Raw genomic sequence first — 12,860 nt, forward strand, 5'->3', positions numbered from 1 at the left:
GATATAAAAAAGCTACATAAGAAAGTACAACAACTCGATAACTTGATTCAGTCGAGTCGACTGACGAAAAAAATGTACCAATAGCGTGCGGGCTGACTGGTGGGGGCGGTGCAAGTGGCAATGCGGGCGGCCCTGCAAGGGGGGGTAGGGCGCGCCCATATGTATCCGCCACTGCTTACACTGGGCTTTTCCGCCCTCTACTGGAGTATTGCTCTCTGGTGTGCGATCCACAGTAGATAGAATTGATTGAAAAAGTTAAAGGAATGGCAGCTCGTTTTGTATTATCGTGAAATGTGAGAGAGCCTGCCATGGATATGATATGCGAATTGGAATGGCAATCATCAAAACAAAGACGTTTCTCATTGTGACCCGATCTTCTCATGAAATTTCGGCGCCAACCTACATAGGAAAGAATGATAACCATAATAAAGTAAGAGAAACTAGAGCTCACATGGGAAGATTAAAGTGTTGCTGTTTCCTGTGCGCTATTCGTGAGCGGAACAGTAGAGAAATAGCTGGAAGGTGATTCGATAAACCCTCTGCCAGGCACTTAATTGTGAAATGCAGAGTAATCATGTAGATGTAGATGCTTCACAAGTAGTCAAGGACGTTTATGTCCCACATTTATAACTTTTACAAATATGAATCTGAAAGCGAGACTTCTATTTTTGATATTCTGAAGACTCAAGAACGAACTGCAGAAACACATGTTGGCAAAAGAACTGTACAGAGTATAGTAAACAAAAAGTGTTTGAGCTGTAGAAGCCTCAGGAATAAAATTGTAACACAAATATATGGTTTTTATAATGATATTTTAAAGCCTTCCATGTTTGAAATGTACATAAGAAGGGAATACCTAACATCATAAAAACTCACTAGAATTATCCCTCAGCAAATTGGCTTCAAAGGTACACTTAGTCAATGCAATGAATTTTAAAAGACATTGACTCCAGATATGTTAAGAAGAGAGTTTTTAATTGAAAGAAGTGACATAGAAGCAGCGCAAACTATGTCCCTTATAAAGACACACGATACAAGAGGAGATAGTTCTACAATGTATTTCCTTGGTGAAACATGAGTGAATCAGAATCTTTCCATGAATACCTGCTGGAACATTAGTGATAGTACTTTCCGTTATAAAGTTCCCAGAGGAAAAGGTTCTTGGATACATTTTTTGCATGTTGGCTCTTCTTGTGATTTTGTTTCTGTGAGTAAACTTATACTTAGTTTTAAGAAAAACAGTAACGACTACGGTCTGGAAATGAAAGCTGTCAATTTCAAGAAGTGGTTCTCTGGACAATTCTCGCCTTACCTTGCTTCAAAGTCGGTCATTGTAATTGCCATGCCAGTTATCATCCAACTGTTACAGAGAAAAGACCAATTACGCACACCAGGAAAGCAGATATTGTGCTCTGGCTTAAAAACAAAAATATCCCAGACAATATAAGCCAGACTCATGTTGAACTCCTACAACTCGTTCATTCATAAAAGTCACATGACAGAATGTACAGATTTGGCTAACTTGCATGTGAATATGGTAATTTGCACACGAGTTAGAAGTTATGTGTGGGAAAAAAAAAACAGAACATTCAGAATAACAGAGACTGAGACACTTATGCATGAAACAATAAACAGCATATCACTTCAGCATGGGCACACTGTGTGTGGCACACTGAAAATTTTCAGAAATAAGACTTTGACAGGGAGGTGAAGATGGATAAAAACATTGAACCTATCATCCAAAATTTACCATCAGATGGTTTGGACATGGACTCTGATAGCAGATGATATTACAATGTAGACTTTGAAACTAAGTAAAGTAATAATCTCTCTTGTTTTTGAAGATGCGTGGTTTAAAAAATTTTTTGTCAACATATCAACTGCATACATAGTACTTGAGAACAGTAGTGAGACAAAGGGAGAATCATCCCACATCGCACTGTTACCAGATTTATTCAAGATGGTGGATGCAAGACGGCTGCAATAGATGTGCCAACACTGCAATAGGTGGGATGTTCAAATTTTGGTGGGAAAATAAGTCAATTGGGATACCTGCACTAATCTAACCCCTCCCCTCCCACCTCCACTCCTCCTCCTCTTCCTAAGAAAATGGAGGGAAAATTTTTGTGGGATAAAATGGCAGGGAAAAATGTCACTTGGGGCACCTTCAGTTACCTAAGAAAATGGTGGGAAAATTTTTCCAGACGAAAAGGTCAATTGGGCTACCTCTACTAATATAAGTAATCCATCCACCACATCTTCCTTGGAATTAGCAGGAAAAGGATCAATCTGCTCAGGGCTGCTGGATAGGATGGATAAGTACTTTCCATGCATTGTTTATGTAAACAATTTGAGTTGTCATAGGCAGTAGCTCGATCCAATATGTTTACCATGAGGTCCAGAGTCCAACTGACCTACCGTCCCATGACATAATTCAAGATGGTGCTCTGGGGAAAAATGGCGAGAAAAGGATTCTGTGTCCAGCTGCTGGAGAGGTAGGAGTATACTTTATTTATTTTCAGTGGGAAGTTGGAACAATTTGTTTAGGGATGCATTACACATAGTTTACTTATTATAAAGCGCCCCCCCCCCCTTACATAAACCATGGACCTTGCCGTTGGTGGGGAGGCTTGTGTGCCTCAGCGATACAAATAGCCGTACCGTAGGTGCAACCACAACGGAGGGGTATCTGTTGAGAGGCCAGGCAAACGTGTGGTTCCTGAAGAGGGGCAGCAGCCTTTTCAGTAGTTGCAGGGGCAACAATCTGGATGATTGACTGATCTGGTCTTATAACACTAACCAAAACGGCCTTGCTGTGCTGGTACTGCGAACGGCTGAAAGCAAGGGGAAACTACAGCTGTAATGTTTCCCGAGGGCATGCAGCTTTACAGTATGGTTAAATGATGATGGCATCCTCTTGGGTAAAACATTTTTGAGGTAAAATTGTCCCCCATTCGGATCTCTGGGCGGGGACTACTTAGGAGGACGTTGTTATCAGGAGAAAGAAAACTGGCGTTCTATGGGTCGGAATGTGGAATGTCAGGTCCCTTAATCGGGCAGGTATGTTAGAAAATTTAAAAAGGGAAATGGATAGGTTAAAGTTAGATATGGTGGGCATTAGTGAAGTTCGGTGGCAGGAGGAACAAGACTTCTGGTCAGGTGAATACAGGGTTATAAATACAAAATCAAATAGGGGTAATGCAGGAGTAGGTTTAATAATGAATAGGAAAATAGGAATGCGGGTATACTACTACAAACAGCATAGTGAACACATTATTGTATCCAAGATAGATACAAAGCCCACGCCTACCACAGTAGTACAAGTTTATATGCCAACTAGCTCCGCATATGACAAAGAGATTGATGAAATGTATGATGAGATAAAATAAATTATTCAGATAGTGAAGGGAGACGAAAATTTAATAGTCATGGGTGACAGGAATTCGATAGTATGAAAAGGAAGAGAAGGAAACATAGTAGGTGAATAAGGATTGGGGGAAGAAATGAAAGAGGAAGTCACCTGGTAGAATTTTGCACAGGGCATAACTTCATCATTGCTAACACTTGGTTCAAGAATCATGAAAGAATGTTGTATACATGGAAGAAGCCTGGAGATACTAGAAGGTATCAGATAGATTATATAATGGTAAGACAGAGATTCAGGAACCAGGTTTTAAATTGTAACACATTTCCAAGGGCAGATGTGGACTCTGACCACAATCTATTGGTTATGAACTGTAGATTAAAATTGAAGAAACTGCAAAAAGGAAGGAATTTAAGGAGATGGGACCTGGGTAAACTGAAATAACCAGAGGTTGTAGAGAGCTTCAGGTAGAGCATTAGGGAACGATTGAAAAGAATGGGGGAAAGAAATACAGTAGAAGAAGGATGGTTAGCTTTGAGAGACGAAATAGTGAAGGTAGCAGAGGATCAAGTAGGTAAACAGACGAGGGCTAATAGAAATCCTTGGGTAACAGAAGAGATATTGAATTTAATTGATGAAAGGAGATTATAAAAATGCAGTAAATGAAGCTGGCAAAAAGGAATACAAATGTCTCAAAAATGAGATCGGCACGAAGTGCAAAATGGCTAAGCTGGGATGGCTAGAGGACAAACATAAGGATGTAGAGGCACATATCACTAGGGGTAAGATAGATACTGCCTACAGGAAAATTAAAGAGACCATTGGAGATAAGAGAACCACTTGTATGAACATCAAGAGCTCAGATGGAAACCCAGTTCTAAGCAAAGAAGGGAAAGCAGAAAGGTGAAAGAAGTATATAGGGGGTCTATAGTATGGCCATGTTCTTGAGGACAATATTATAGAAATGGAAGAGAATGTAGATGAAGATGAAATAGGAGATATGATACTGTGTGAAGAATTTGACAGAGCACTGAAAGACCTAAGCTCATGACATTAATGGAAAATATAACACATTCATGAACAATGTCAGGACCATGTTTGAAAACTGTTTTCCTCTAAAAGTTACTCAAATTAAACAGAAGTCTATAATAAAACCATGGATTACACAAGGAATAAAGATTTCCTGTAAGACAAAAAGGAAAATTTATCTGTCGACCAAGAATAGCTCCAATGCTGATGATTTAGCTAAACACAAGGAATACTGTAAAACATTAAAAAAAGTAATTCAGACGTCTAAACAAATGCACTACGAGAAGAAGATAACAATGTCAGGGAACAAAATAAAAACAATATGAGATATAGTGAAAGAGGAGACTGGTAGAACCAGAAAGTAACAGGAGCAAATAGCACTAAGGGTAGATGACACATTAGTAACTGATGGGCATAGTGTGGCAAATCTATTTAACAAGTACTTTATATCCGTTACTGATAGAATGGGACTTTCAGGATCAGTAAATAATGCCCTTGAATATCTGAAACTAGTCTTCACAAATAGCTTCAAGCACATGAATATATCACTCACTTCACCAAAAGAAATAACTTCCATAATAAAATCTTTAAAAACAAAGCATTCTAGTGGGTATGATGAAATATCAACAAAGTTAATTAAGGCATGTTCTTGTGAGTTTAGTACAATTCTAAGTTACTTGTGTAACCAGTCAATTATAACTGGGACATTTCCTGACTGGCTAAAATATGCAGATGTTAAGCCTCTATTCAAGAAAGTGGATAAAGAGATACCTTCAAACTACAGACCGATTTCACTTTTGCCAGCATTCTCAAAAATTTTAGAAAAAGTAATGTACAGGCAGCTGCTCAACCATCTGACCACAAATAACATATTATCAAGAACACAGTTTGGATTCCTGAAGGGTTCTGATATCGAGAAGGCTATTTACACCTACAGTGAAAATGTACTTAATTCATTAAATAACAAATTACAAGCAGCAGGTATTTTCTGTGATTTGTCAAAGGCATTTGATTGTGTGAACCACAACATCCTTTTAAGTAAATTAGAATTCTGTGGTGTCACGGGCAGTGCTGCAAAATGGTTCAAGTCATATCTCACTAACAGGAAACAAAGGGTGTCAGTGCAAGGGACTAGTGAATTAAGTCATCAGTCATCATCAGAATGGGAAGAAATTACATGTGGTGTCCCACAAGGATCTATCTTAGGGCCATTGCTTTTTCTTGTGTACATTAATGATCTCTCATCAGTTACACTGCCAGACGCAGAGTTCGTTTTGTTTGCAGATGACACAAGTATTGCAATAAATAGTATGTCGAGTGTAGTTCTAGAAAGATCTGCTAATGACATTTTCATGGTTTAAAGTCAACTCACTGACATTAAACTTCGAAAAGACTCACTATATGCAATTTAGAACCTGTAAGAGGTTTCCACCTGTAATGGATCTGGGAGATGTTATTTTTCTTACTGTATTTGTCGATACCGAATTGTAAATGTTTTCTTATATTTTTTGTCAGAATTTATTATAATTTGCCTTATTATATGTTAATTTACTTCTGTTTTTGAGAGTGAAAGCATATTGATTACTATTAGTAAATGTATCGAAGAATAGCAAAGAGACTGATTACAAGTGGAAGCTTGTGTATTGTGTAAAGTGTGTTTGACTATAGTCAGTCGGCAGCTAACTCTTGGCGCGTGTTGACGGAAGAACAATGTGATGGTCGCCGTCATAAATAATTTTGAATTATGTTACTATTTTTTTGTATTAAGTAAAAAGAAGAAACTACATTTGAAGAAACTGTATTTGAAACACCAAAATGAGGCAAACATGTTGAACCACGTCATTTCTGCAGCCGACAAAGATGCATTGTGGAATCATACTTAGACAACTGAAGCCAAGACTAATATCGCCTTGCAAACGTCTAACGGAAAAGGTACTGTCACGAAATATGGCAAATTTCAGTAAATAAAAAATAGTGACCATATTTTCAACTTGTGTCTCATCGGGGATGCTGTATTTCAACTTGTGTCTCAGCCGGGATACAATATTTCAACTGGGGACTGTAGCCTGGATATTGTGTTCACGAGATCTTCAACAGTGCTACGAGGAAGAAAATTTTTGTGTGTTAATACCAGTTTCTTCAGAATGTGTGTTACAGTGTTTGTGTTCATCGGGAAGTAAAAGTCTTGAGCAGAAATGTTTCGGCAAAAAATATAATTTTCGACAGAAGAAAGTACTTCAAGAATTTTGATCAACAATCACATGGATGGAAAACGTGGATTTGCAACAGTAGAAGAGTGTTCCAGATAAGTCACGAAACCCTCGTATTTTGTTAAAACAATATTTTTATCTTGTTTTGTATTGTTGTGTATAAATTTTTGTTCTTCACAATGACTTATGAGATTTTCGAGAGTATTGTGCCTAAAGTAGGAAGTAGTATTTTAATAGACTTCGAAAATCAGGACAGGTCAAATGAAACAGAAAGAACCGATCAATTTGATTTAAAAAGTTTTCTTGTAAATTTTACGAAAGAAATTAAACAATCAGTTGACGACAATAAGACTTACTGGAATGAAAAAATTGATAACATTTTGTTGCAAGTCCAAGCAGTCAATACCCAAGTGGGTGATCTTTCGAACAGAGTTGGCAGTGTTGAGGAAAAAATTGAATCTGTGGAAGCAAAAGTAAATGAAATTGATGCTAAATTGAGCGGTGAAATTAATACTGTAAAAAATGAGTTACTGGCAGGTAGGGAAATAAATTTAATTGATTTTAATGAGATAAAAGGGGAAATTAAAAATTTGGATGAGAACACAAAAGTTTTAGTAAAAAATGTGCAACAAGAAACTGACAATCGTTTGGTTACTCTAGAAAAAAATTAGAGTGCAATGATTTAGAAAACAAAAATTCTGTCAGAGAACTAGGCGAAAAAATTGAAAGTTTTGACATTGAATTTCAAAGGAAAAATTCACAATGTCAACACATGCAATCTTGTATCTGATATTCCAGTGAAGCACTTTTCGGTAGATGGACCCTTACATCCCGTTGATTTTATGCAGTATTGTAAGGATTGTTTTTTACCTCACTCACCAGATGAAATAAAAATTAAATTTGTGAAAAAATTCTTGGAAGGGGAAGCTTTGACTTGGGCAAACCAGATTGTAACTTCGGGGATGCCCTTTTCAGAATCTGAATCAAAATTTCTGGAAAAATTTTGGGATGATCTTAAACAAACTAGAATCAAAAGTGAATTTTTGAATGGGAGAAACTATAGAGAATCAGATGGGAGCATGAAACAATTTTGCAAAAGTGAACTTCAAAAACTTATTCATTTAACAAAACCTTTGGGTGACTTGATCAAAATTGATACCTTAAAGAGAAGATTGCCATCAACAATGCAGTTGAGTTTAGTTCATTGTCCTGATAGTAATGTAGAGCAGTTTCTCAATTATATTGAAAAGTTGGATAGGGTAACAACAAGAATACACAGTGGGTTTACTGAGAAAGGTAATGGTCAAAATTGGGGAAATGATAACTTTCAAAAAAGGGAACAAAACAATTATCATGGTGTCAGTCAAAATTCAGGGGGATATAACAATTTTCAAAAGAGGGACCATAATTTTTATCCAAAACAAGAACAACATTTTCGCGGAAATAATCAACAAAATAGAGAACACTTTGGGGATCAAAATCACAGAAATTTTGTTAGAGATCAGTACAATAGAAACTACCAACAATCAGGTAATGTTTGGCATAGGAATGGGAACAGAAATATTGATCAGAGACATTGGCAGAACCACAATCAGCAGTTCAAACAGGAACCGGAAATAAAAAACGAGTAGACGCCCCCTTGAAGGTCTGCAAGGTTGAGGCAGAAGGTGAGCATGATGAAAGGACCAATGGATGTGACTATCATAAACCCAAACATGACAGTTCCAAACCTAAGCTATCACATGAGGTCATTAGTTGTTACTTATTGAAGAAATTTCAAGAGGAAAATAATGATGATAAAGATAACATTTTCAGTACACAAGAACATACAGTAGATAAAAGTAAATGTGATTCATTTAATTTAACAGAGTTTTACACTTGGGCAGAAAAGAACAACACTTTGTCAGATGATGTAATTTGTAGTAGTTCAGAGATGTGTGTGAATGAAAGAGAGAATGCATGCTGTGAGAATGAAAATGTTGGTGAAAGGGATCTGGTAACTTTAGAAAGGGGAAATAATATTTTGGGGGATAATTTGAATGTGTATGACCTGAATATGTGTAATGATAATGATGTTGATGATAAAGTTGATTATGATGGTAATGGTATTGATGATGATGTTGAGGAAAGGTGTTTCAATAGTTTAAATAGGGAGTTGGGTATACACATGGTTGAAAATGGATTAAATAGTGAGAATATTATAGAAATTCCCAGGGATGTTACCAGGATGAATAAAGCTCACAAGCTGGATGTATGTGAAAGTGTGAATTTTGATGTTGTTGGTAAAGAATCTGACTACACAAATAACGATGACACATGTATAACTTCTAGCCTAAGTGAAACTTTTACAGATACTAATGATACACACACATTTCTTATGAATATATGGCTGAACAGTGAAACTATTTCTTTTGACAAGAACTTTAGAAAGATGCTTATTAATGTATGTGAAACTGTATGTCCTGAGTGGTGGAAAAAGATGAGATATTTTATTTTTGAAAAGCTGAAGGATAAGTACTTCAGTAGTATACAATGTGATTTGGATGAAAATTCTTGGCTATTTGAGATAATAGAGAGTACTAATGACAATTTTGTATCTTGTGCAAATTTTATAACTGTGACAAATAATACATGTCGTGATATACCATATGATTCTGATAAGTATAGGTTTGGGGAAATTGAAAGTGATTTATTACATGAGGATACAGGTTCTTAGAAAAGTGATCAATTTTGCAGTCCCTATATAAAAGTTCAATTTGGGTCATGGATTGGTAAATGTTTACTTGATACAGGAAGTGAGATCTCGGGAATATCTGAAAGGTTAAGCAAGAAATTGAAAGTGGGGAAAGATTATGTTGAAATGCCAGCTGTTGGGGTAAAGATAAAAGGTGCTACTGGGAAGAGCAGTAAATTAGTAAAAAGCCAGGCTTTAGTGACATTTTTAATTGAAGGCAAGTTGTTCACACATGGATGTTTTGTAATTCAGGAATTTAATGAAGATTTTCTTTTGGGTATGAATTGGATAGTAAAAGTAAATACAGCATTTGATTGGGTTGGAGGAAAACTTTTGATAGAAACTAGTGAAAGGGAATACATCCAGACAAATTTTGTGAACACACTTGGTGATCAGAGTAATGGAAATTTTGAAAGTATCAATTTACTAAAAGAAAATAGATTGGAGAATATTGAAACTCATAGATTTGATACTGATGAAGTTGAATTTGGGAATTTAGTAAATTTGAAAATTTAAGAAACGCAAAATTTATCTGGGGAGCAAAAACAACAGTTAGAAAATCTGCTGTGGGAATACAGTGATGTTTTCAGTGACATACCTGGTAGGGTAAAGGGTTATCAGTGTGAGCTTCAGGTAAAACCTCATGAACCATTTTTCATAAAACCATACAGTATTGCAATATCAAAAAGACCTACTGTTGAGAAAGAGCTGAAAAAGATGGAAGGATGTAATATAATAGAAAGGAGTATCAGTGCATATAATAATCCTCTAGTAGTAGTTTCGAAAAAAAGATGGTGGAGTAAAACTATATAAACAGAAATCATAATTTCAAAATTTAAATAACCTATTATCATCTAAAACAAAAGTCCTCCACTGGAATATGCTTGTTAGAACAAAACTGCATGTACAACCAAATATGTATATTTACATGTATAAATTAATAATTTGAAGTCACATGTTAATTGAAACTGATGAAAAAACACTGTTGTAACAAAGAATGAGAGAAACATTTATTTTGACTTTTTTACAAAAAAAAGTCTCCATAGTGAGCATTTCTGAATTTTTCTAATTTTTGGAAGCTAAGTCTTCCCTGTGGGTGAAGGCATGCATGTGAAGACAAAACCAATTTTAGATAAAACCTCATGATATATGAGCAATTTACTGTTGTTTATACTAATGTTGTGGGGAGCAAAAGTACTCTTCACAAGAATGTGACTTGTAGTAATATTGTAGTAGAGAGGAAAGTGTACATAAATAATTGCAAAAAATTTAGATAATACTGATGCCTCTTATCTGTACTAAAAGAAGAAAATCATAAGCAAAAAAAATATACAAAAGAAAAAAAAACATGAATAAAAAAAATCAAAATAATATATATATATATATATATATATATATATATATATATATATATATATATATATATATATATATATATAAGGCAAATATAAAAAAATTAAATCTTATTCTAGGAAATGAGTTTTACCTTCCTATTATTTTCAATCTGTATGCTGTATGTTATAATATTTCTCATGTATGTTTTATACCATATATATTTGTCATGTCAAATAATTTCTTTACTTGAATATTTTGTGTATGGGATTGATGGGGAAGTATCTTTGCAACAACAACCAGTAACAAGTCCACAGATTCAAAGAGTCCAAATTTGGATGAGGTTATTAGACTGCATCATTAATGTACTAATTGTGTAATACAGATCCATCACTGAGTGTGGTCGGTATTTTGTTGTATATGTCCATAACAACAAAAGCCCTGGGGAGCAGTTGTAATGGATCTGGGAGATGTTTTTTTTTACTGTATTTGTCGATACCGAATTGTAAATGTTGTCTTATATTTTTTGTCAGAATTTATTATAATTTGCCTTATTATATGTTAATTTACTTCTGTTTTTGAGAGTGAAAGCATATTGATTACTATTAGTAAATGTATCGAAGAATAGCAAAGAGACTGATTACAAGTGGAAGCTTGTGTATTGTGTAAAGTGTGTTTGACTATAGTCAGTCGGCAGCTAACTCTTGGCGCGTGTTGACGGAAGAACAATGTGATGGTCGCCGTCATAAATAATTTTGAATTATGTTACTATTTTTTTTGTATTAAGTAAAAAGAAGAAACTACATTTGAAGAAACTGTATTTGAAATACCAAAATGAGGCAAACATGTTGAACCACGTCATTTCTGCAGCTGACAAAGATGCATTGTGGAATCATACTTAGACAACTGAAGCCAAGACTAATATCGCCTTGCAAACGTCTAACGGAAAAGGTACTGTCACGAAATATGGCAAATTTCAGTAAATAAAAAACAGTGCCCATATTTTCAACTTGTGTCTCATCGGGGATGCCGTATTTCAACTTGTGTCTCAGCTGGGATACAATATTTCACACCCAGCAAGTCAAACAAAAGTTTTCAGAGTCCAAAAGCGTGTAATACGTATTATTTGTGGAGTAAAATCATGGACGTCCTGTAGCAACCTCTTCAAAGAACTGGGTATACTAACTACTGCCTCTCAGTATATTTACTCATTAATGAAATTTGTCCTAAATAATATATCTCTTTTTCCAACAAACAGCTCAGTTCATACATACAATACCAGGAACAAAAATGATCTGCACAAGGACTTAAAAGCACTTACTTTAGTTCAAAAAGGGGTCCACTACTCAGGAACACTCATCTTCAATAATTTGCCAGTAAACATAAAAAATTTAGTTACAAATAAAGATCAGTTTAAAAGGAGCCTGAAAGACTTACTAGTGGCCAACTCCTTCTACTCCATTGACGAATTTTTTAATAGAAACAAATGATGTATTGTATATATTCATACTATTAGTATTGTTATTTCAGCTTAAAAAAATTAATTAATAAAAAAATGACATGTTCCACATCCACGAGGATCTCCTCAGCACGGATCTATGGAACTAAAAACTAATCTAAACTAATCTGAGGCCCCAGGAGTAGACAACAATCCATTAGAACTACTGACAGGCTTGGGAGAACCAGACCTAACAAAACTCTACCATCTGGTGAGCAAGATGTATGAGAAAGGTCAAATACCCTCAGACTTCAAGAAGAATACAGTAATTCCAAACCCAAAGAAATCAGGTGTTGACAGATGTGAAAATTATCTAACTATCAGTTTAATAATCCACGGCTGCAAAATACTAACACAAATTCTTTACAGACGAATGAAAAAACTGGTAGAAGTCGACCTCAGGAAAGATCAGTTTAGATTCTGTAGAAATGTTGGAACACATGAGGCAATACTGACCCTACGACTTATCTTAGAAAATAGATTAAGGAAAGGTAAACCTACATTTCTAGCACTTGTAGAGCTAGAGAAATCCTTTGACAATGTTGATTGGAATATCGATTGGAATACTCTCAAATTCTGAAGGTGGAAGGGGTAAAATACAGGGAGCGAAAGGCTATTTACAAATTGTTCAGAAACCAGATGGCAGTTATAAGAGTCCAGGGGCATGTAAGGGATGCAGTGGTTTGGAAGGGA

The 12,860-nt window shown here is 35.5% G+C and overlaps 1 protein-coding gene across 1 annotated transcript; it reads left to right on the top strand.

The window, feature by feature from the left end:
* Positions 1-6,782: 6,782 nt before the first annotated feature.
* On the top strand, positions 6,783-10,299 carry LOC126192225 (GATA zinc finger domain-containing protein 14-like). Its single transcript, XM_049932590.1, has 5 exons — positions 6,783-7,253; positions 7,854-8,133; positions 8,175-8,646; positions 8,746-8,921; positions 10,289-10,299. Exons 1-5 carry the CDS (start codon positions 6,783-6,785, stop codon positions 10,297-10,299), a joined length of 1,410 nt encoding a protein of 469 aa, XP_049788547.1.
* The last annotated feature ends 2,561 nt before the right edge of the window (positions 10,300-12,860 follow it).

The sequence above is a fragment of the Schistocerca nitens genome, chromosome 1, assembly GCF_023898315.1.
Source record: "Schistocerca nitens isolate TAMUIC-IGC-003100 chromosome 1, iqSchNite1.1, whole genome shotgun sequence".
NCBI classification, from domain to species: Eukaryota; Metazoa; Arthropoda; class Insecta; order Orthoptera; family Acrididae; genus Schistocerca; species Schistocerca nitens.